The sequence below is a fragment of the Rhyacophila brunnea genome, unplaced genomic scaffold, assembly GCF_057557595.1.
Source record: "Rhyacophila brunnea isolate RB1 unplaced genomic scaffold, BYU_Rbru_1.0 scaffold_6, whole genome shotgun sequence".
NCBI lineage: Eukaryota > Metazoa > Arthropoda > Insecta > Trichoptera > Rhyacophilidae > Rhyacophila > Rhyacophila brunnea.
The window spans coordinates 44331758-44359427 of record NW_028233276.1 but is presented as its reverse complement, the minus strand read 5'-3'; the positions used below and the strand labels follow the sequence as shown (position 1 = coordinate 44359427).

At 32.8% G+C, this 27670-nt stretch overlaps 2 protein-coding genes across 2 annotated transcripts in view; one reads left to right on the top strand and one right to left on the bottom strand.

The window, feature by feature from the left end:
• LOC147065720 (uncharacterized) overlaps positions 1-23578 on the top strand; it is a 115948-nt gene extending 92370 nt beyond the window's left edge. The window contains exons 2-3 of the mRNA XM_085956849.1: positions 19954-20124; positions 22686-23578. Coding sequence (XP_085812975.1) covers positions 19954-20124; positions 22686-23377 — 863 coding nt within the window. The 3' untranslated portion in view covers positions 23378-23578. The remainder of the gene's footprint in view (positions 1-19953; positions 20125-22685) is intronic.
• LOC147065719 (coiled-coil domain-containing protein 174) overlaps positions 1-27670 on the bottom strand; it is a 375807-nt gene that overhangs the window by 341021 nt on the left and 7116 nt on the right. The window lies entirely within an intron of this gene.

Genomic DNA, 27670 nt, shown 5'->3' with positions numbered 1-27670 from the left:
CAATTTTCAACTACATATTGATTAATTAAAACACTAATTAGGTGGGTACTTACATTCAATTTCACAATATTTTTTTACACATTCGTTCTTTTAGTCGATGACAACGACTAAAAAATGATCAGGTACTTCCCCAATAATAATTTTATTCATGTGATTATTTTTTGAATATATTATTGCTAGTCAGAATAATTGATGAGTTTCCTGAATTTCCATAATTTATTATTTTGACGAATAAATTTCATATCATCCATTAATACACTTATTTTAGCATACGTACATAATTTCCGATGTTTAAATATAGGCTTTTTTTCATTAACAAATATAATTTTAAAACAAATCTTTAATTTTATATACTTAATATAATATATTATGTAGCTACACATAGTATAGAAACGTCTTCCCGGTGTTACCACACCGTTTTCTGGATGTAAATTTTATTGTTATGTATTCGCATAGAACAGGCTTGTTCAACGTTCAAACGTCGCGAGGGTGTAAGGGTCAAAATGAATACCATAATAATATCCATTTACGTGGTGTATTAACTGTATAGCGGCCTTTAAAAATACTTTTAGAGGGAGCCTTTATTAGCTGTACACCAATTAACCACGTTAAAAAATTTACTCGATGGATTTTTTTAAAGTCTGTCACTAAAAGTATTCTATTTTAGTAACTTAATAATAGCCATTCCGATGCCATTTTTCGTTTTTGACACAGTAATCTATCCCAAAATGTTATTGGCAAATTATTTAGAGTACTTTCTGTATGTTTAGTTTTGTTGATTTCACAACAATTAATAGGTAATTGAATATACCTACCCCATAGTATGCTTTTTAGTTTAATTGAATATGTACTTATTTTGTGTATTTGATCGTTTTCGTTTAGCAATTTACTTTTACTTTCAAAACAAACTCAATATTTTACAAAATAGGTACAATATTTTTTCAATGATTACTTGGAATTTACATTTGGAAACTATAATAATATAGATATCACTACCTCAGTACAAGGATACACTATTTGACAAAAACCTGTTTGAAGAAAATGGCTGTTAAAGTTTTTGAATACCAATAAGAGAATAAGTAATTAGATATTTTTATAAATTATTTATTTATTATTATTATGTAAATATCACTATGAAATGAACATTTTATCTCAAATTATAAAAAACCACCTTAAATTCCCTCCCATATTTAAATTAAATCAATTTATGTAGGTAATAAAGTATAGTATTGCACTAATACAATTATACTCATTTGATATTCATGTTGATGTCATACAAATTTGTCTGAAATATTATGGTAAAATATTTTTTTTTTACAAAAATAGTGCAGCCTTGCCCAGAAATTTCAACTGATTCTCCATATTTTGTAATTCATAAGTCAAATCTGACATTTTGTCAAAAAAGTGTACCCTTGTACTGAAACAGCGATTATCTATTTTATAATGGCCAAAACTGTGTATTGAAGTAATATACAAAAACAACCATTACTTTAGCAAGTTAAAATAAATCGTAGCCAAAAAAATACGTACAAGTTAGAGGCCAGTTGAAACTGTTTTAAAGATATAATCTCCATGAGCCTAAATATTCTTTTTTATAATGCTAAAAGCCGATATCTCAGTTTTATATTAGAATTAGTCAAGATCTTCAAAATAGGTACTGATTCATAGTCAGTCCATTTCTTCGCGCCGAGTTTTTGAGATTAGGGGTGAAGAGGTGGAAGTCTGACGATGCTATACCTGCGGGTCTATTCTATACACAAGCCTGCTTTCGGTCCGCTATGGCAGCTAAATAAGGTAGGAAAGTATCGAATAATTAACACTTATAGCCGTCTGAACTGTCAAAACTGTCTATCTCGGTCTCAAATTTATCACAGCCAAGAGAGGTTCTGTTAAAACATAGTACTTATTGTAACAAATATAACTCAATTATTGTAATTGTCAGAATAAGTGTTAATAATTCGATACTTTCCTACCCTATTTAGCTGCCGTAGTGGACCGAAAGCAGCCTTGTGTATAGAACAGACCCGCTGGTGAATCATTCAGTCGGAATATAGTGGTATATAGCTCTTTTACAAACCGGAGCGCATCTCAGTGTTCCGGTGGCAGAACCCTTGGCACACACCGCAAAAATCTTTAGGGCATCTGTTATCTTCTTAACAATAATCCGACAGTCTTACAAAACTGTGTGTGGAACTACTGCAGTTAATGGCATTCCTTTTCGAGTGTCATCTTCAACATCTTGCCGTCCGCATTTAAACCTGTGGTGTACACTTCTTAACCATGGCTCACCAGCACCAGAAATGTTTGCGAAGCCTGTTCAATGATCTGTGTCGGTGTATGGGCACGAAGCAGTATATTAGTCTATGGCACGAAGCGAATAATATCAATTTTCGCAACAAAGTCAAACAACTGTCAAAGATAAACGAAATTCCAATTGATGTCAGATGTTGCCAGTGGAAATAAAATGTCCAAAACAAATAACTTAAATAAACTGAGACCGGGTAGTACTTTTTGAAATGTAATTTTACCGTATTCGTATAGTATTTATAGTCGGCGTTAACAAAAAAATCTATTAGGTACTAATAAAATGAAAACATAATTTAGCTATAGGCTCTTATAATAAATACTCTCTGAAGCGCTTCCCAAATAGAGCTACGATTGGCTATTGACTTTTGTATTTTAAATCAAAGTAGGTATTACTTCAATTACTAGCCGACGTCACGGATTACTCTAAGATATTTTTGTGTTGTAACTTACTTGAACTTGCTAATAATTTAATAAACTATTTTTTGTATTCAACGAATAATTCACAAGATTTAAGAATGTAATCTTCTAAGTATTGAACATATATAATTTTGAAAACATTTCTGAAAAAATGTATTATTATAACCAATAGAAAAAATCTTTCTAAAATCAAAAAGATTTTTTATATTGGTTATAATATATTTTCTCAGGAGTGTTTTCAAGATTATGTATGTTCAATACTTATTACATTCTTAAATCTTGTGAATTATTCGTTGAATAAAAAAAATAGTTTAGAAAACATAATTGATACAATCGGCTGTTTTTTTCAGTATAATAATGGAGATTTCCCTTTGATATCCATGTTTAGTCTTCAAATTCTTTACTTATAGCTATCTTACTTGACAATCCCAGCCGGCTGAAAACAATTTTACTAAAAGCGCATCGACCAGCGAAACCTTTGCGCCACTATACAATTCAAATAATAGACGAAACATTGTTTCACGGTGAGTTCAAATATCGAACGCGACAAAAGAATAAACAAATACGCGTACGTTTTCAAGTTGGCATTCTGTCTGATAAATATATCATAGACGAGCGCTATCTTTTCTAAAGTGCTCAGTCATCACTTTTCAGACGGAAAAATTATGTGCCGATACTTTTCGTGAAGTGTAACATAAGGGGCTTCGCCACAAAATAATAAATCATATTAATATTGTTTACTGCCAATCCATGATGGATGGATATTTATAATATTACTTCCACGTTACAATATTAGTGATGCCCATGTTTTATTCGTTTACCAGGAAATAATATTAATTCTTAAGTTATTATACATAAGCGGTAGGTATAATAGGTACCTATGTGAGGAATGTGAATGATTTTTAAATTTGCAATATTAATATGTTAATAATACTAATCGATGAGCCAATGTGCATGAAGTACTTAAATATGATTAAAATATTTAAGCATTGTAAAGGATCGATGACATTGATCTACTTTACAAGCTACAAGCCGGCGAATTTACAATCTGCTTGTAAACTCGCCCAGTGTTATCATCGAACTAGCTAACAAGCAGATTGTAAACAATCTACCGAGAAAAGCTGAAAGCGGGGCTACTTTACTCGCTACTCGCTGGCGTGTGTGCCGATCTGCGTCTGCGCAATAGAGCGATAGTGGCGAACCTGCCGGTAAAAAAACGAACTGCTCAATCCGTCCTGTCAAATAGTACCAAAAATTACTGTTTCAACTCGTTAGTTTGTTGGCTTCCCAGCGAGTGGAAAGTTTTGTGTGTCATCATAACAATCGCACTAGCTGACTCGCCCGCTTTAAAACTCGCCGACTAGCAGCTTGTAAAGTAGCTCAATGTCATCAACGCTTAAGGGATGCAAATCAGACTAAAACAGTCAAATTATTTACAACGTATAATTATAAACGTTATAAATAATAATAATATTCTATTAATTCATGGAATGTAATTCATCATCAGAAATAAAATGCTCATAACTTTTCATATAGATAAGTTACTTACATAGAAATAAATTTGAATTAGAATGGTAAAAACTTCATAAATTATGCAATCGCAAATGTAGCGAAATTAAATAATCCTACCAAGATTCCTCTCAGATCCTCGAAAGCCCCACCCGCGAACTAACCGCAGCATCAGGGCAGATAGGGAATGGGGGGGCTCACTACGTTATTTAAATATATTCCCTGTAGTTTGCAACAAATCCATAATAAATCTGCGGGCCCGAGTGAAAGAGGGGCCGCTTGGGATCGAGGCGGAGCAGGGGTGGAACCACTTCACGGAACGCGGACTCCACAACTGAAACCCCCTCAGCGAAACCCTTCTGCCCCCGCCGCTGATTCGGATTCTCATGTATTGTTAACTGTTTGATCCCCAAATGATATATTGCATTGAAGAATAATTCTACCGTTGGTATGTTATAACATCATCAACAATTCTAAAACTGGGGTCACTCCGATATTGTAACGTATACCTACATATAATTATTAATATTACCACATTAATTAACAATAATAATATTTGAAACGATAATTTGTACCTAACCCTCACATTTTTCTCGTGATTTATAAAGCTAATTTTCTACAAAATTCGACTTCTGTAGTTTCATTTACCCAACACAGATCTAACACACACTTATTCTCAATATAATCTATTATAAGTTTTATAACTTGGTTTTCAAACTTTTTTGGTTCACGAAACCATTAGTATGTACCACAGAACAGACAATAAATAGAATACCGATGGGCTATATTCAATACGCCGCATGTTGATGCAGGGTTTTTGAATGTGTGAGTGTCCTACGAAAATGAAGCACGCATTACGCACGTGCAATAGTGTGTGTAATACACCAACATTAAATGAGTGTAAATGCATAAACCGAGAGCAGTTTTCAGTATTCGACGTACAACGTATTCTTGACACGTGTGTAAGTTTAACCGGGATCCTTCATTACTAGAGTCAGTTACCTGCTATCGCCTTACCCGTTAGGTATTTCAGTTCCCATTATTTCTGAGTTCCCTGGTATGTACAAAATTCTTTCATTGCCCACTGCTGGAACATTGAGTCTAAATATGCATATATTTAGACTCCTTCTCTTGTGAACAAAGTCTTTCAGTTGAATTCAATAGAATACCCAAAGAGAATTACATTGTCTTCGATGCTGATACATAAGTTTCCATCTCATATCTCATATTTCATTTGGTGTACTTTAGTGCACATTTTTATTATTTTCCTATATGTACCTACTTATACTATTATCATTAGCATTACCATATTTTCCTATAATTATTGTTAAAACTGATACACAAGATTTTGTTTTTTTAATTTGTAAAGTTCACTACATGAAGAAAAAATATAGGTACGCATGTAAAAATTAGAATTAGGTTAAGTCTCTACAGAATAAGGTTGTCATCGAGATGTACTAAACTAGAATAAAATAATGCCTATAAAACATTCAATGGTAACTGATAGTGAATATAATAAATATTCATCGCAAGGGTTCTGTCAATAAGGCGATTCCCTTTTTACGAATTCAGAGATTCCTTACGTTTCCATAGAGCCAAAGGGCAGACAGAATGCTCTCGTTCAATGTCATTTGTTTCGCGTGTCGGGCAATAAAAATAACAGCGCCACATCGTTTCGAGTTCAATTGTTTTACCCTCAACAAGAAGACAAACCTTAGAATGGGTAGTTTGCCATTATGCCGTAATATATTCAACGAGTCTTTTCGCATCACATTCTGTCGCTGGAAAGAAATAGGTATTCGAAAACCTATATGATTCTTTTATGAACACAGTCGAATCTTAATAATAAAAAACATTTACGCGAAACGTGACGCCATTTTTTTGGCGCAGAGAAATTTCTAGCGAAAGATCTGTGATCTTGGCACGATGAAATGAATATTGAGAGGATTATGGTTTCATTTCTAGTACTGGATCTGAAACTTGCATATTATATTATGTGTTATGCTTTAGCATATTATTTGATCTCCAATAATTCTGTCAGTGAGCTGCTGTAACTAGTTAAGTATTGTCAAAAATTAACAAAAAGAACCGATAATATAAAGTATTTATTATACAGTAAAAATCATATCATACCTAAGATTATTCTATATCGCAAAAATAACTGCCTCGCCTTCACTTTAGAGAGTATTTATTTTATCAATAAATTCAGCGTATATTTGGTAGTAATAATGATGAATACCAAGTGATATTCACTATTAGCATGAATAATAGTTTTATTATTCTTATTTATTATTATTATTTCCATTTCCTTATTAATTTATAGAAATAAGATAATGGTAATTAATTTACCCTTTGATTTAGTAGACTTGTTGATAAAGTATACCCATAAATACGAATATAATATTTTGATATAAGTAATATAGACAGGTGCTGAAAAATATATTGTTTAACGGCCCACATGCGCCGTGTAGGTCAAAATGGAGAATTTATGGTATTTTCAGAGCATAAGCCTGGACATTCCTTAAACGTTGTAGATAATCTATTTATATAATTTTGAAGCTTTATTATCCTTTATATTTACTTTAAACATTGGATGACTGCATAAAGTATTTTTATTACATAAAATAGTATTCTTTTAAACCTCTCGATCTAATGTTTTAGAATATAGTCATATTTCAGTACATCCATGTGCAATGGTGAAAGATTTTTCAGATTTATTAATTTTTAAACGCATTTATAAAACCATAAGTAAAATTTATGTTGACATTATTATAGTATATACAATAAAAAATATATTTATAATCTCTGTGATCCCAAATTTGACAAGAATTAGGCATTTTATTATTCAAAAAATGGGCACGATTAACACATTTGAAGATAATTCTAAAGATACTGATTATAAGCTATGTCTTTGACCATTCAAATGTGATGAAACATCATACGAATAATGATTGTTTTATAATAATTATTGACCTAAGAATAAGGTAGTATTTTTTTGAAATACGCCATTTCTATTGGCATTTCATTCCAGGAATGTCCAGGCTTATGATCTGAAAATACCATAAAATCTCCATTTTGTCCTACGTGGCGCATGTGGACCCTTAATACCTGAAATATATTTAAAATGGAACATATTCCTAGATGATTGTATTCCTATGCCAAAGAACTTGGTTTACTAAAATCGGAATAGTCTACAGGCAATGTGTAAGTAAGTATATTTTAGAAATGCAACGACCTCACCGCATTATGTCTTTAAGGAGACATTTATTTTTTATTTATTTTCCACAAACGGCAGCAAGTCTACGACAGTGGGGTTTCCAAGTAATGTCTCAAACGTTTTAGAAGATTTAAATCTAATTTTGCTATAAAATCCAATCCTATTATGTATTCAATTTCCCACAGTAATATGTTATTTTGCGAAAATTCGACACACATAATACTGCCCTTCTTAGGAAGAAGGCAGTCACTGACTCTCACACACTTTCGAGATAAATGACATAATGTGGTTTTTCTCAAACTTTAGTACTGTGAATTAATAAAAAAACGGTGGTAATTTTTATTAGTAGGATGTTAAAATACAAACAAAGTAATAATAAACAAGCAGTAACTGCAATGAATAGGTGCAATTACTGCCTTTTTGCTAAAAAAAATGTATTATTTTAGAAGATGTCAATTTTTTCACTTAGGATTTTAACGGTATTTTAGTGATAATACTGATTTTTAAGTGAACACAATATACCTATAGCTTTCAAAATTACCTAACGGATGGCATTCATAACTCAATTTCACGAATTTTGCGAGTTACTGCCGTCTTCCTTAGAACGGGAGAATAGTAGAGATCTTAATATTGAATTAATGCAGAGGGGGGCAAACTGGGGCCCGCCGGGTATTTTTTTGCGGCCCGCCATCATTAATTGTACTTCTGATTACGAATAACTTTTTTATAATTTTTCCAAAAAAATATTGTCATAGATTATAATTTGTTTAGCAATAGTACGCGATCCATTTTCAATAGATATTGATAGTGTACCGACAGACCAACAACTTGAGATTATTGACCTGCAGTGTAATCGTCGTGAAGAAATCTCCAAATTGTACAATGCCCTTAATTCAGACAAATTCGACCAACTTAAAGATTATGCAAGAAAAATGTTCGTTATTTTTGGATCAATCTATATATGTGAACAAACATTTTCGATCATGAACCTCAATAAAAATTCTTTACGATCAAATATCTCCGATGCCCATTAACAAGCAGTTTTGAGAATATCAACTACAAAATTATCACCTGAATTTAAAAAAAATGTACAACAGTTTCATTCTTCTCATTATTTTTTGTAATATTTATTTTTCGTGATAATAAACAGTGTATATCTAAAAATGGTATTTTACTTGCGGCCCGCCGCTCATTTTGAATTCTTGAATTTGGCCCTCCATCCAAAAAGTTTCCCCCCCCCCCCCTTAATTAATGTGTTTGATAAAATGGATAAAAATCACGACATCAATGATAATATTATACATAATACTTCAATGACTAGTCGATAAATTCATTTTTCAACGAAAATCAGTACGATTCCAACATTGCGTTAGTGACGTAGGTACTATATTGACATTGTGTCGAAAGATTGCAATATTGGACATAATTCCCGATCTTGGGATCTCAAATTTAGTTATAACATTAAATTTTGTCATAAAAAACCCTTATAATTTCACGTTAGTGACTTGACAATATTTATTATCATTCGTACAAAGTTTATAAGAATTATTTCCTTAAAATACCGCAATATCGAAAAAATCTAAGGTACCTATGTCAAGATATTGTACTATCAACAAGACTATTAAAAAAAAACTACTTTTAAGCTAAAAGAAATGAAAATATAATTAATATTAAATTCTACACGTTTTTAAGAAGGTTTGTCGATAGCTATTTCGGTTGTAACACCATTATCAATTTTGATATCCATTAAAAACCCACTTAGGGTTTTCAAAGTATTAATAATATTACAATTAATAATAAGTATACAAAGTCATAATATTGTTTGAACGAATAAGAAAATGTATGCTGTCTCTATCTATGCGTATAGTATTTAAGCAAAGGCAAACGGCCTATCTGAATAGTCTTGATAATGGTGTTACAACCGAAATAGCTATCGACAAACCTTCTAAAAACCTGTAGAATTTAATATTAATTATATTTTTATTTCTTTTAAAATGGAATTCTACCAAGTAAATGCTAACTCAATTAATACTTTTAAGCTATCTTCCCAACTATTTAGATGTAATGGAGCATGGCCCGCACACCCTGAAGAGGGCCCCAGGCCATAATCTTTGGTAGGCCCCTTACTTATCACTAAGATTAAAGGCAGTATGGCGCTCTACGATAACATTTTCCAAAAAAAAATGTGTTTGTGGTAAAATTAGCGTATTTACTATATTTTTAGCGATGTTTAGTATTTTTTAATACATCCACTTGAATATTGAATCGTTAGTATCGACACACCTCAAAAATTGCATCGCATAACTACATGTTTGAAAACCATAATCAACGTTAACATTTTAAGTAAATTAGCGCCGCAGGTGACTTTTTTACTATTAGGGTCAATTTTTGATGTGTATTTAACTCACTTATCTGGTTGATCCACCACGCAGGATCCCTTCTGAGCCCGGGCCCCCAGGCTAGAGCCCTGTCAGTATGTAATGGAGTAGTATAGTATCTACGATATTTTATATAAAGAACTAGGTAATATTTAAAAAATGCTCTATATGTGAAATATGAAAAAGGTGGATCTAATTTTCACCATAAGTATGAGAAAAATAACTTTTAAAGAATTTTTCACGAGTTTTTTATTTCTATAGGTACCTACTGTTGTATATGTTGAGAAATATTTTCTTTCAGTTGTATTTTATTCCATATTAAAAATAATTTAAAAGCGAATCCTCTAAGATTCCAACATTTTGAATATGAGATTTTGAGATCAATAAATTAAGTGGAATTCCTAAATCACTAAATGTTATTATTGTATTTTTATTATTTCTTTTTTTCCGAATCAGTATGTTTCAATTCAACACTTATAAATTAATTAAATTAAATAAATTAATCAATGTTAAAATTTAATTTCGATGTAGTACTTATTTAGTCATAAAAACAAAACAAAAAATATGCAAATCGAATGTTCATAATAATTGCTTTCGTAAATTTTGTTTTCGATTATCAGATAAATCTATGTACATGACGTAGGACATTTGGAAAATTCAGTGGTATAAAAAACGTATCATATTGGTTTGCGACAGGAGGTGGTCACCGCACAATGGAGTTATTTCCTCTTTCCAGTGGCCGTGTATAAAATGGCGCATCCGGAAAAACGATACCAACAAAACAATGATAAAATATCAATCGGGTGGAATGGATGCGGCGGAGGCAGGTTGGCAGATGAGAAATGGAAATTGATTGGAATGAATGGCAGCGCAAGTTGCCAACACTGCGAATTTTCAATGACGTACGAAAAAGACACTTTCATAATAAGTTATGTGTACAATTATTAATTGCATTTAGGTCATGGATCCAGAGCTCCGAACGAACGGTTGAATATGAATCCTTTTTTCACATGGAACATGTTTTACTCATGATCTCCAACGCAAAAGCGTTACGAAAAATAGACGTAGAATAACTATAGACGCGCAGCCCGCCCCGATTACTTACGCGCGCCGATTATTTTCATTTTACGTCCAGTAGCCTACATTCTTTGCGACGTATTGTTCGTCTGTTAGTATTACTTCATTAGTTTTATTATTGTAATTACATAATTTTCAGAAAAGTAAAATTATTTGAATCCTTTGGATTCGGTTAGGTACTTTGACAAATAAATTTTCTTTCGAATTCGGACAACAGCATTCAGAGAATCAGTAGGCAAAGCATGTTCCATGTTAAATAATTTTAGCCATCAGGGTTTAAGTAACCATCATCTGAGGGGCCCGTGGGGGCGAAGCCCCCCCCCCCCCCCCCCCACGAGGCGAAAAGCGCCGAGTTTTTTTTCTTTTAAGATACCTACCCCACATTGTAGAAGTCCTATATATTATGTTTCATCTTGAATATGAAAATGGTGTATCTTTAGTTGGTGGAATTTGATAACGATGTATCCTTGTTTAGAGTATTGATACAGGCAAATGCTGACACTTCACTTTGATTTTTCGTTTCCAAACATATGCAGATTTTGGAGGTAACCAGATAAGTATAAGAGTGTATAGTCATATAATGATACCGCTTAATAATTAAGGGACATGCATAGTTGTTATGCTTAGACGTTAAATAGCCATACGCATTGCACATTTTACGTCGCCGTAATTAACAATTTAGAAACAATAAGAAAATTAAGCGTCATATTAATAACAAGAAAGTTTAGGTAGGCTTAATATATCTAACTTATCGGCGACAACTCTGCATTTGGCAATATGTCATTCTATAATACATAGTCACTATCGCCTACAATGTTTATATCGCACCTGTTGTATCGCCCTATCTCGTTCGACATCCCTCTTTTATTTCCTGCACAAACTATCAAACTTTCATTACGTCATACATTTTTGTGAGTTAGACGAGAGGCATAAAAGAAAAAATAATTTGTTTTATTTTAAGTTGAAATATGATTCAAATCCGTAACTGCATTAAAATACAACTATTTTAACTATTTACAACAAACTATTTTACCTCGAACATTTAATTACAATTCCTGCGTATAGACTGTTATTATTTTCATAGCAACATATTTAATTTGAATGTTTTTTTTTCTGATATACTCCTTAAATATTTATAATAATAATATTGTTTAGTACAGTAATAATAGATCATATTATTGACAATAAGACCTCATTTACAAAATGTTGAAAATAGTAATATAGAATTTACAATCGCATATTTAATTATGGAGTTGAGTTACTCAACTTGGCTACATAATATTATGTACTCGGATATTTTTAACTCTCAGCTCTTCAATTATTTAAAATTACAATATAATCATGGACATTTTTTGTAACGAAACAATAAATTCTATTACATACCAATTAATTAAGTCATCCATGATCTACATTGGTAAAGGAATACCAAAGTCTACATACACATATATATTCAGAGATATGGCTTAAACGAAAACAAAACATTTTACAATATTCTCTTGGTGATTCAGGGAGAATAATGTACATGCTGAAACAATAACGTACACTCCTCAGTGAATTTACTTTCCAGACAGACAAATAAAACATTAAAAGAAATATTATGCCTCGAAAATTTTAGGTATTGTTTTCGTGTTTTATTTCTCATTTTTCGAATTTTATTATGTTTTTTTTATTTGAAACAATGGAAGAGAACGAGAATAATAATTCATTTGTGCAAATTACTACCTATGTACATACTGGATTAAACTTATTTACAATTATATGTACTAGTAACGCAATTTAGAAAGCGCTTCAGAGAGTATTGTTAAGACCCACTAGTTAAAATTCGTGCAATTAGATAAGATTCTTATAGCATAGTGGTCAATGCACGTGAGCGCGGATCCCGAGACGGAGGTTCGATTCCTGCGGGGTATCTTACTTTTTTTTCTATTCGTTATAATAAATTTTCTCAGGAGACTTATATTATTTGTCTTGTGGTGTGATGTGGCACCGCCCAGATGAAATATATATATTTGATACCAAGTACGTACTTCCATTTGGGGTGTTAAAAAGTTTTCAATCATGGTTCTGTAGTTTTTATCATTGGTATTTTCCCTGACATCTGTTTGGTCGTGAAAGAAATATGGAACTGTTTTTACGTAAATGCCATATAATTTTGGTAAGATGTACCAGTGTTTTATGAATAATTATTCTTCATGGAGTTTCAGTCCCCCAATATCGCCTGTTTGGCTGAAAAAATATATAGGTGGGTATGTTCAATAATGAGAATGCATTCTTAAATCTTGTGAATTATTCGTGGAATGAAAGAAATAGTTAATTAATAATATAAGTGCTGATTTCACGTTTTAGCCACATGCATTGGCATCCGGTTTTGCAGCCCTATATTTCTTTCTGTTTGGGTACTTGAAATGGAAAGTTTATGTACAGATATTAAACAGCTTCTGGAAAAAATACCAATATGGCGATTTTAAGGACTAAAATGATAAAGGCAGTGATGGAAAATTACACGAAAACGGCTCGACGACTAAACGATATTATTTTTCAAAATTAATAAAGTAAACATAGGTATATTATATAAGTGTTTAACGCCCGCAATGGCCATGCGTCAGGCTTATAATGTTGTGGGTCCCGAGTTCTAATACAGGGCCTGTAAAAAAGACATAATATTTTTTAATGTGTGTTTGGACCCAGAGTATGGACCTAATAAATCGTAAAAACAAAAAATTGTCAATACAACCTCCTCTCTGTGTAGGTAGATCCATATCGACTGTTAAAGGGGAAAAGGACTTAACCCACACAAATCAAATTTTACAGAAGGCATAAAAATGTTTTTATTATGGTGTTCAGTCAGAGTGAAAATATGCAAAAGTGCACGAAGATCATTGTTATGCTGTTTAATGTTTCCAATCTGATATTAATTATCGGAGTAATTAAAGAAAAGCCAATAAAAATGATCGTTAAGTATTTTTTCTTCACGTCCTTCTTTTAAAAACAAATATAAGCTACATTTAGATAATAATTCGACATTAGCAGCTAACATCTTTTGGTGTATTTAGTCGTGTTCAATGTTCAATGTTATTATAAAAAAAACTATTTTGATAAAACTGGGGGTTAGCTCCTTTTTCCTTTTTACAGTCGATACGATCTTTTTATGATCGAACAAGGTGAAAGTGTTTTTCAATTATTTTCAAAATTATAGGTTTACCAAAATCGGGTGCCGGACGAAATCCCGAAAGCCTAAATCCCGAATGCCGAAATCCCGAATGCTGAAATCCCGAATGGCCGGAATCCCGAAGGCCGAAATCCCGAAAAATAAAAAAAATACAAACAGTAATAATTGCGCAATCTTAACACTAATCTTGAATTGCGCAAATTTTACAAGAGAGACAAAAACCCATTTTTCCACAAAAATTTAAGGAATGATGTTAAGATTGCGTAATTATTACTGTTTGTATTTTTTTTATTTTTCGGGATTTCGGCCATTCGGGATTTCAGCATTCGGGATTTGGGGATTCGGGATTTCGGCCTTCAGGATTTCGGCTTTCGGATTTTAGGCTTTCGGGATTTCGGCCATTCGGGATTTCAGCATTCGGGATTTCGGCCTTCGGGATTTCAATCCAAGCCCACCAAAATCAGTTGACGATATTTAAACCACCCTGTATTTATAATAGACTTGTGTCTGCTGGGTACATTAAAACCATTCAAGATCTAAAATGAATTGCCACATTTTCATAAATATAGTCTGAGTGCACACTACGACTGAAAAGTGTCTCTGATAGGATATCATATTTCAATGGTTCTCGGAGGTAATACAAAAGCTTTTAATACGTCCGAACCACGTGAAAAATTATTTCTCATTTTGAAATGTCGCCATTCCGAGACTATTTTACAAAAATTAATGTATATCATTTTATGTGATTGCGAATATTTCACACGGGCATAATTTAGACGTTGCTATCTTTTAATTTTTCATCTTTCACCACAAAGGTTACGATGACATCAAAATAATGTCTCCTTTGCTATGTTAAAAGAAAACTTCTTAAATTATTTAGGATATTACTTAATCAAATTTAAATATCTAACAGTGCACTGACAGCTTAAGACGATACATCAGTGAAACGGCAAACAATTTTCAACTATAGGCGCGACGAAATTTTGGACTCGCTGGCATCGTCGAGCTGGGAACACGTAAATTTGTTTCGTAATGGCGACGGAGGTGTTAATTCTTAAATCGTGTAAATATGACTAAAAACGTTACCCATTTACTTGAAAAAGAAAACATGTCAATGAATATATTATTATTGTTACTAATAGAACATTAAATGGACGCATGTTGGATTTATATGACAAATTATATTTCGTTCGGCATGCGTCATTTGCACCCGCGACCCGCAATCTGCGCATCGCCTAGCCACGATCTTTTTAGACCGTGCCTCAACTGAGGTATATATAGCCTTAAGCGCGAAATATATTATGGTGCATGTCGCGGACTATCACGTGACGTCACAGTTAGCTGCCGCTACGGGAAAAAAGTGTGTAACGTCGTTTTTCTTGGTGTTTAAAATATTATCAGACTGATGCTCACATTCAGTAGCACATTTTGAACCTTTTAAACTAACATTGTCAGTTGGCAAAATCTGCCGAAATCACCAGAACAACAATGAGGTCACCTCACGTTGAACTGCACTGCATCGACACCTGTATGACTCAATGAACGTTTTTATCATCTTCTACATGACTACACTCTTCGACTGCCATGTCAAAATCACAGGTGCATAAAAATTCAAATTTACCAGAATATCAGGATTGGAAACTATAGGTACCACATGAGAGCATGGAAAATGCTTTAAGTGCAGAAGTGACCTACGAGCTTCAAGAGAATGAAAGGCGAGCATACCGTGAAGAAAGTTAGTCGGAAAATACTCGTTTGAGAAGCTGTCAAAAGTAAAATAATTATATACATTAAAATATAGATGTCGAAGATTTTTTTTCTGAATACGCTCTAAAACAAGCTTATAGGAAACCTCATAAGAACTCCAGATAATGGACCCATAGTCAAGAATACTCCTTACTAACGACACGTCATAGAATGTACATAAAACAGTTGGATTCTTGAATGGCTTGGATTGTCAGTAAATTTAATATCTTGTAAATTAATCTTAAATTATCACCATCTGATTATACATTCCAATTTCACGTTAAAAGTCATCCCTCGTAGCAATACTACCAACCGCGACGCCATAATATTATATGAGCACAAAATATAACATGGCGGTATAGCCGGCGATATAATTTATAGAGGGCGGATATGCAGGTATTATAGTATCTAATGGTATGCATTCAGCTGCATACTGAGTGCAGTGTGCGGGTGGCATATGAAATGTATGCGGAATGTTTAATTAACATGCCGCCTACGAGCGGTGGTTAATGGTCGCCGCCCAGGTGCATTAGTTACCTGCCGGTATTCGAAAAAAGCAAACGCAGATAGGTACATAATTAAACCATGTTGTCACATCCACCCGGTTGGACGGCACTGGAGTTTTCATTAATTTCCGACGAAATCGAAAATCGATGATTTTTTGAAAATTTGAAACAAATCAATTTTATAATTTTTCAGAAATATGTACAAATAAAATATATTTTAATCTCGAACAATTACACATTATGTACGAACGTCATACAAATAAAATCATCAATCAAAAAAGTGCTAGGTATCTTTTTCTTCTTGGTCGTACACTCATGGCTGAGGATCGTGACAGCTTTTAAATTTTATCATCCTTTGAGCGACCAAGACTTCTAGATCTTACACTTCTCGCAGGGCAGAATGAATGGTACCCCGAGTCAGATCTTTCACTTGGTCGCTCCAGCGCGCAGACGCGATTCCTCTGCTCCACCTTCCCTGGAGGCCACCCAAAACCACCAGTCTCTCCAGGTTGTCCGGTCCGCGCCGGACAATATGCCCAAAAAACTGCAGAATTCGTCCCAGACATATTTTTGAGAGCCGTTCCTTTATTGGCAGTCTCTGGATGATTGACTGGTTCGTCCTGTGCTCCGTCCAAGAAATATGAAGCATTCGGCGCCAAAATCACATCCCAAAGGCACAGGGCTCGAAATGGAACGGAACGCACCGGAGCGCCGTTCTGGCTCGTGAAATTTGTACAATTATCGCTCCGTCTCGCGGAAAAAATATGTTGACCGTCTGGGCTAGATAGGCCATAGAATAGAAAATCTGACACACTTATTTTCATAAAATACACATACGGTTTGATGACTATGTAAATATCTTCAGAAAATTTGTCGAGCGCTCCGGTTCGTAAACTTTTCCATTTCGAGCGCTGCAAAGGCACCAATTGTCTTCCGTTCCCATGCCTTCAGGGTCCATGACTCGACTCCGTATAAAAATATAGAGAACACTAATATCATTTATGTCAATAATCGTTTGTGTGGCAATCGAAATTCCCCAATCCCTCCATATAGTGGTAAGACGTGTCATCGCATTTTTTGCAGTCTGTGTGCGCCTTCTTATTTCCGCTTCACATCCGCCCTTTCCACTGATGGTCGATCCCAGATATACAAACTCGTCCACTGTTTCTAAGTTTTGGAGTGTAATACTTGCTGTTGGTAAAAGGTTAGCCCGATCGACTTGGTCTTATTCATATTAATAAGGAGGCCGTATTTGCGACTCTCTCCCTCTATCCTAGGTATTGATACCAAATAATATTTATTATATTATCATAATGCCTAAATCCCCCATCAAAAATCCTCCAATCGACCGAGTTGGGAATATTATGATATTATTGCAATTGTAAACGAGTCAAGGCTAGACCAGGATGCACAGCGAAACAAAGAAAAATAAAGTTACCGTTATCTGTTTCTGGGCGGACGAAGGGTCGAGAGTAGATACGGTCAGTCGGTTACCTACCCTTGAGCCTCTTACGTCACCGCTAAATACGATTTGCTACCTTTTTCGCGCCAAAGCGTGCGTTTACAAATGTTGTTAGTAATTAATTGTTACTTGTCAAGCGAAATATACTTAATGTCCCTGAATCAGTGTTTTTAATAAGTAGAAAAGTGTAAATCAACACCCTACGTAAACCCTTACCCCTCAGTATCTACTAATTTTAAAATTAAATTGTATAGATTCATTATCTCCGTATAAGACACTAATCTCAAACGTTTTCGTCCAATCGCTGGATGTAAAAAATACTAATCCCAGGGTTGAAAATTCTGTCCGGGATTGAAAACCCTAGTTGAATCTAAGCATGGCTTTAAATGAAAAAAAAACATATACGAATTTGCTGCGCATGTTTCAGTATTATTCTCCAGGAATAAATTATTCCATATTAATAAGCGCCCATGTTTAATCAAAATGAAAATTTCTCCCGACCGGGGGAGACGGAAACTGGGAAAAACGCGGCGATAAAAAAATGTCAAGGAATGCATAATTTGTACAAACTGTCTTCATGTTTGCAAATTGCACTCAAATGCAAAATTACAAAAGGCACCGAAGAAACCACATTGATATTTTATGATAATGAAGAAATTTTACTTTCTAAACTAGAAAAGAAAGTGTAAAAGCTACCGTTTCTTCATCATCATTATCACTAGCATTACAGGCCGGGATGGCCCATGACCACCGTTTCCTCTCCTCTGCCTTTGGATCCAGCTGGGTATATTTGTGTTAATATAAGTCCCACAGAACAGACTTTGGGTTTTTATAAACATCACAATGCCCAGTTCATCACAAACACTGAAAAGTGTATTGCTTTTCGAAAGAAATACATTTCCATATTGTTTTTCCTATTTTATCATATAAGTATAATTCAAATAATCCGGCTAAAAGTTATTCATCACTTTTTATATACTTAAAATAGATTTCGAGCACAGATTATCGTTCAATATTTTTACACGATATTCAATTTTATTTCTGCTTTATGTCAAACTATTTAATAATACAAAAAAAAATTGTAAATTGCAGACGGCTAGGAAATAGGACTGCCGAGTTTTGTCGCCAAACTTCGTGGTTGGCTAGCATAGTAAAGATTGTCTATGGTTGTATTCAAAGAGACACAAAAAACACTGACTACAGCCACATGTTGTAATCACACGGTACAGACTGCATTCCCCATATTGTTTGCAATTTTCGTTTGGAAATTCCACAGCTAGCCGGTGTGACTCAGCACCACACTTATTATCTTACCGCGCCTCATCGCTTCCACCGCGGATCCCAGTACTTTACACACCGCGCTTTAATTCTAGTGATGAACACTTAACCTGAAGCTACAACCAGTGGCGGCTCGACAACTTTCTAGGTGGTGGGGTTTAAGCCATTAATTATTAAATATAAACACCTACCTACTTTCTCATATTATACATTATGTACCAAGCTACTTATAATAATATGATTTTATTAATAAGGAAAGTATGGACCTAATAGGTTGAGCAAGTGCTGACATCCATTTCTCGTAAAAACAAAATCTGTTAATACAAACTTCCACTCTGTGGAGGTCCATAATATCTTATTATGATCGGACATGGTTGAAAGAAAAAAAAAGAGTATTTTTTCAGAATAAATAATATAATTATTATCTGAGTTGTTACTTAATCACATCTAAAAGGTGTGCTCAAAAATATTAACATAATTAATAATAATAATTATTATAGACTTACCATTATTAGTTTTTAACAACGACATACAGCGAGCGTTTTTACTCACCTGAGGGTCATTTGATTTTCTCCCCAGTATGTGCATACTGGCTAATCCATTCACTGCTACAACTAATCGTGTTCACCTAACTTCACGCACTTACAAGTGATTATCGTGTGAAAATGTTCATGGTTCATGCATATACGCAAAAATGTTATTCAACGCAACAACGAATTCATAACCATCGCTAAAAACCATATTGATACAAGCATTAAAAAATCATTGCAAATAAATTAGAAACCACAGCAGGTTCAAGAATAAGGGTTTCTTCAACATATCTAGTGCAAGTGTTTTGTTTATTATGTGTTATTTCTTTAGCTAATTTTAATTGTTCTAATCCACAGGTACATCAGCACACCCGTCTACCCAGCGGTGCTACGCGTGCGGCCCCCTAGCCTCGCACTGGTTTACAGGAGTTTCCCCACCGTCCTGCGACAACTTCACGGAGACTGCCAACTTCACCGTGGACTGTGGGTCCTCGTACGACTCCTGCGCCACCATCATGAGACGAGACCGTAATAAAATTGCAAATTATATTATTCAATTTAGAGCTCACGCGTTGGGGACGAGTAGTAAAATATCTTAGTTTGCGTAAATTCGCGTGTTGGCTTTCAACGGGTGTTTGAATCGAAACAAACGAGTAACATAATATATGTATAATATATTGAAGTTAATGGCCCCACCAAACGGCAACCGGTCTTAATCAATCGTATTACGGAACCCTACGTTTGGATGTGAAGCATCATTTTTTAATTACTGGGAATATCTCAGGAGCAGTTACTCAGGACTAAGGTCGCCATGCACTCAAATGTGCTTTCACTAAAGTTACGTGACTTTAAGTTATGAGTACACACGGGAAAGATAAGCACGTAGAGGCAATATTAAAAATTGTAGTAAGTAACAAAACTGCCGAACATTCCAAGTGAAGAGATCTTCACGTTGGCAGTATGATGCCGCAAATTTTCTAAATGCAATAAAGTCGACCTTTGTGGCGACCAGGTTGGACGACATGTATAATATATTCTAAGAAAGTCTAAAAACTTAGGTACACATACATAGATTTCTTGGGAGGTTATTCGTTATCTTTATTAGTAGGTATTTCGATTGTCGCCGTGTGACTTTTCTTTATCCTCTATCTTCGACATTTTAGGCTCAAACCTCGAAGTTATTGTGAAAATCCAGTGTAAACCATGTTTTATTGGCTCTACAATTCAATGAGGATCTTGGCCGCCTCGTGAATTGTTTTAACAAATTTTTGTTTTACAAGAAATGAATATTAGCCATTTGCTCAAAATATTACCTCCGTACCCTGGTTCCAAACTTTTCACAAAATTTTCCAGAGCCACAATTCGTATCGTTATCGGTCGTCCTTTACAGAAGTTTAATAATCATTTTTTATTTTTATTACAACGTTTTTCTTAGCTCGTATTCTTATTTGCCCGGTGGTTGTTTGTACGGTACAAATCTTGCAATCGATTTTTAACTAACTTCCCGACTAGCTAGACATTTGAAACTTTTAGAATATATCAGAACACGATGCCAATGCATTTTTTTAATACTTTTAGCCATCTTTAAGTAGAATTTAATTCATTTTCAGTTAATTCTGTTTTGTATGAAAAGTTATATCGATACAATTATTGCTTGCTAGGGGGTCCTAGCAACTAAATTATTAAATAATATATACGTGCGTTACTATGGAAATCAATATGAAATGACATTTCATTATTCAGTTTTTTTATCAAGAACAATTTTTTTTGATCGTTTAAGCTAGTCAAGTCAAGTTTATATGAATCAACAGAAAATTTAAAAACGTTTTATATAAAAAGTTCTTTTTATCTTGTAATTATTATTAATACACAATATGTCATACACATTGTTTATCAGTTTAAAATAAAAATTGATTGTCATTAACAACCATCATAATAATATTATTTATGTTGCATTACTGGCTTAGCAGTAATATTAGTGGTTTTAATGGAAAATCATCTCAAATAATATATTAGCGATATACATTTGTCTCATAAAATATTTTTGAAAAAAAATATTGATAGTGCAGCATGACTGACATTATTAAATAATATTCAAGATCGCCCATGACTTCGTGAAATACAGAAAATATGTAGAAAATACACAATGAATACTTAATCATTATATTGATTCGTATTATTATTTTGTTCGGTTTCTAGGCGCGCGCTTCTCTGCCTGTAACTCGCCTCATATTGTTTCAAATTATTGACATAGCCTCAGCTCACATTATTGCAAGTGCGCTATTTTCGAGATTTTTTTTTGAGGTATCGAAAATCGAGATGAAAGTCAACTAAGTTGATGGTAACAGGCAAGAATTGAGTCTATACGTCGTACAATTTTTGTCAATATTTGTCTCGTATTTTTTTAGTTATAACCAAACAAACTGACAGACACACACTCATATTATAGTACATATATCTATAGAGTAGGGGTAGTCAACCTACCCAACCTACCGCCCACTGTTGTATCTCTGTTAGTACTAAAATTTCCTAACCGCCCACTGGTTCCACAGTAATGGTGATTTATAAAGTTATGAAGTAACTGTACTTTATAAAATGTATAAAGCAGAGTTACAGCAAGTTAAAGCATATAATAACAATTACTTACCAAATAGGTAGGTACCTACTTTATCAGGTCAGACTTTCGCTAAGCTTGGTAGAATAAATCTTTATAAAACAACTTCCTGTAGTTAAATCTATCTTTTTATTTATACTTTGCATACATAGAAGCATGAAGTCTGATGAAATTACAATTTTATGAAAATATAATGAAAATGTTTTTAAAACCCTTACCACCCACCATGAAAGTTGGAACGCCCACTAGTGGGCGGTCGGGATCAGGTTGACTACCCCTGCTACAGATTACAGACTCGAAGAGTACCTATCCAAACGATACAATGGTCAAAACTTAAGTGCACCGTAATGCCAATTTATAAAATAGCTACATTAATGAAGTATTTTCTAGATCTGGCTTATATTTGAAAGAATTCATCACTATCACGCCAATAAAATCTGTTTTTTTTTTAAGTAATGTTTACCTTTGCTTTCAGAACACGTGTTCTCGAGGCTATGCCACAGTAATCCAGCGGACAGCTGCAGTCGGAAGATGATTGAAAACATGACAGAGGACTACATAGAATGCAAGTGCAGCAAACCCCTGTGCAATAATAAAGTATCTCAAAGTCAAATAGGTAACCTACTAATCGATGATGTATCTTCAACTATGTTATCACCCAAGAAAGAAATGACCAGCTCTGAAGAACATAAAGCAATCTCCACGAGCAGTGAAGAAGATACGACAGAACCGCAGACAGAATCCAACGAAGCAACAAGTATGCCAACAGTAATTGCGAAAAAAGATCAAAAAAGTAAAGTTGCAGAACATGACACTGAAAATCAGATAATTGTAGAAAAAACCTCATCTGCAGCAACGCCCACAGTTAAGGATACCGGACTCGCAGTTCATTCATTACCTGAACCGGCAGCATTAGGACAAAAAGACAAAAACTCTTCAAATCAAGGAGCACCGATAGATGATGAAGAAGACGTGTCTGAAGGAAGCGGAAGCCGTATGGAAACAGACCACAAATCCAACACCGTACCCCCTACACTGCCACCTGTTACGGAACACTCAACCGTGACGACAACGGAAACGCCTAAAAATTTCGCGCCAACATGTCACACTTCTATGTCAGTGATCCACGTCGTTCTGACAACATCACTGATTACATTACTCTTCTAAATCTAAATTATGTAAGCAGTAAAAGTCTATAAACGATAGCACAATATTGACTCAAATTTAATTCTGAACGACTTGACACAATTTTACAAATATTCTTATGCGAATAATTTTTTTTAAGAAAATTTGACCACAACACCGAGAGAGTGTCGACAACATTTTTATTATCTTATAATAAAATCGCTCAATCACTAAGTATTGTATAAAAAGAATTAACACCCGTTTTACCTAAAATAGTGAGAATATTAATTGTAGTCAACGAAAATTAAAATTAATGTTTTAACGTAGCATATTAATAAATATGTTAATATGTCGCTATATTCTTTCGACATAACATAATCAAGACATGGATCAAAACGTTATACACTAATTTAAATAAATAAATTGTGAAATAATATTTTCAGACTTAATAAATTACATACAATTTTATTATTATTTACCATTATTTGTTATTGAAAATCCATAAAAATATGATAACACTGAATTCCGTCTCCTAAAACTTAAAAAAACGTAACCAATTTTGACTATTCGAAAAGTGAACACTCGCTACATTCAGCATGAAATACATATATACAGTGAGCTATATTTTATACCAGTAATGGCGAACCAATAGCACGCAAATGGTATATTTCGAAGAGAAAATATAATACATATAATAATTTAAAAAAAAAATTACAAAAAAGTTTTACAAATAAATATATAACAATATTAAAAAATAATGACAACATAGCCACAGAAGCGTAATTAAAATGCAACCACGATCTCTTTGATTTTTTTTAAAACAAGGAACAAATTATTGAAAGAAGAAAAGATATGCCTTCGGCTAGAAACACGGTGAAAGATAAAAACTCAAGAACTCAATAGTCATTTTTAAACTTTTTTAATATGATTCTTATAAACTATGTTTTGATTTTTCCCCCCCATGGAAAACTACTCGGCGGAATGTTAGACAGTCGACAAATAATATTTGGGAAATTTTGGCACGCGTACCTACGTAAAAAAGTTCGCCAACCCTGTTATATACTATCAAACTATAGTACGCATAGCCATGGGGGTACGTGAAAATTTTTAATGGATACAAGGTTGATTTTTTTTTTCGAAAAAATATTTGGCTTCAGCGATACGCGTAGTGTTCCTAATTGCACTATAATTGTAGTAACTGTACTATAATTTTGGTCCCCGTACTATGTACGATAAGTATAATCGAAAAAGTTATACTTATTAAAAAAAAATACATTGTTTATTATGTATTATATCATAGACACGTGAAAAAATACCCTGCAATTAAATCTGAAAAGAAAGTCTCGAATCTGACTCTGAAGGATAAATTTTCAAAAGAGTATTTAAGGACGTTGTCCGTACGGGAAACACTCGTGTAAGTAATTTAGCTAACTAGAACACACAGTTCAAATATGCCCAACTTTGTTTTTCTGTATTCAAAACCATACGAAATCAAGATAGCTGACTATCTCAACGTTGGCTGATGTACCATACGAGTGTATGTCATACTTTGAAAATGTGATATTTTTTAAAAAATGTTATGCACACGATCACATCATTTTAATGTGCTATGCATGTAAGTATATTTCATTTTATTATATTGTTTTAAAGTTTTTCATAATTATTAGTAGGTCATTATTTATATTGTACAATAAATATTAACACAAATTCACAATTTTTCCGAATGTAAGATGTGTGTCGTCACAAATAATCCTAAAAATGTATCTTTTATAAAATCCTTCAAGTTTTGAATTAAATAATTTCACTAAAAGTTTTACAAAAATTGTTAATTTACATAAATTTGTTTTAGAATAAATTAAATTGGCAACAATGAATACACTGTATGTAGGTATACAACTTTATGGATATTATACTAGAAGTCATTTCAAGTAAGTAACAGAATAATTGTCTACATAGATCAGGGATTCCCAACCACTTTTGCATGCGCTCATAGACTCATTTTGTGCATTTTTTTTTAAACAAAAATATATTTATTTAAATATTTTACATTGATTTAAAAAAAATTCCAATTGAATTTTTGTGTTGGTTGATTAGATATATTAAATTTCTTTTCAATCTATGGTAGAACAAACAACGAAGTGGACCGAAAAAAATCTCTCCCTGAAATATGGGACATATAAGATAAAAACATGCTTTGGTTCAACTTATTTATGCGAATCATTATTTTCAACAATGAACATAATAAAATCTAGATACAGATCGCAACTCACTTAAATAATATTTAAAACTTCATTAATGCAAAGTTATTTATTGACTAGGGATTGTTAAAAAAAAATAGAACGAATATTTACTTGTCAACATTGTATTATTATGTGTTAGAAAGTTATGTAAGTTTCGTTGAAAAAAAAAAATTTCCCGCCATTCCATTTTTGACTGTAAATGTGCTCTTGATGAATGACACTGACAAGTTTGGAGGTCCTCTTGTGAACATTTTGTCTGTATGTGATAAACTGCCATCGAGTCTTAAAAATACAGCAATAGTCGCGTTGCAAAGATTTTTTAGGCTTTGATTACTGTTTTACATACATACAGATTTTAGTGCTTTTGGAATGAAGTGGAGGCCTCACCTACTTCATGAAAAACTGCCACTGATAAAAAGTGACTAGGACGTTAAGTTAGTTTTGGAACATGTCAAACTTTTATGTTGAAATATGTTAAACCTACTGTGATGTTGAGATGATAACAAAAATCATCCATAAAACGTCTGACGTTCTTAAGTATGTATGTATTTATAAATATTAAAATAAATTAATAATTTCTGTCACTCGTAGGGATCCATTGTACAAGTAAATACTAAAATACAATAAAATGTTTTTTTGATGATAATAATATGTACTAGTTATGTTAAAGAGAATCACTAGAATTTCATTATCTCACTAGATGATAAACATTTCAGCACAATTAGTTATTATTATTATAGACCAAATAAAATAACAGCTTTTTAAAATTTAATTATTATTCTACTATCTTTAAATATTATAATGAAATAATAAAAAACACTGCTTTAGTAAACTTATATCAATAATACTTTTATATTATTTTTCATTAAAATTCTTTTTAGGTCGCTTCATTTCATTTAATTAATAGAATCTGACAAATATTTACACAGTACACCAAACAACACTGTACTAATGAGTATTTTGTCAAAAAAAACACACAAACTAAACTAAATAATTTTCTTTTATTTTGCTACATAATAGGTGGATAGTTAATCAATAAGCTCTCTTTATTATTGTTTAATTAAAAATATAATTACCTGCTATATATAATTTATTTTTTGCTTTTTTCGGTCATACAAGTAAATCAAAATTATTATGAACAACTATCATAAAATACCCCTAATGCCTTAAATACACATATTTCTGCCACATTTATACAGCTTCATATAAATGCTTTTATATTATATTATAATAATTTAGAACTATTTGTAAATAAAGATATCTAGCAATAAAAACAATATACCTAATTAAGACTTCAAAAATGTACACTGCATTTTTTAATCATTAATAATTATTAATGCAGGAATATTGTTTCTCAAGCCGTGGATCCGGATATGAATCCTGTGTCTAGCAATATTCACTTTCTTTTCTACATGTGTTTGATCTATTTTCCCAACCTATCAAGTTTGGTAAAGTGTGCAAGAAAATGCTAATTTCCCATTATAATTTTATGAATGAAGAAAGGTGTCGCAATATAATTAATATTAACGGTAAACATTTTTTATTTAAAATTGACTAAATAAAAAAAGCATACATAATAATTCACTATCGAGAAATGAATACATATTAAATTGAATCTATAATTAATATTACTACTATTGTCAGATTTCTTTCAAAGGATTTTTTTTTTAATTATATTTAAATCAAATGAAAAGTGTTACAAATATTAGTAACGTTGTAAATATAAAGAGAAGGGAAAATTTTTAAATAATCTTAAGACGAAAGTTGTAGCAATCATTTGAGAAATAATATGATTGTAAATATTATATAGTATTACAAAAAATAGATGATAATAATATTATGTAACATTTATTTAAGAGAAACCTTAAAAATTGTACTGTTGAACATGCAAAGCGTGGAAATTAATAATTGACCCGAACCAAAGAAAACATATACATTTAACTTTATTATATTCTATCTATTATCCAATTAAATAGCAAGCAACTTATCAAAACCATCAAAATCATCAAAAATACACTTGCCACTATCCAAAACTGTCACTGCAGCGAGCCAGTGCTGAAGTAAATTGATGACATTTGATGAAAAATATTGTATA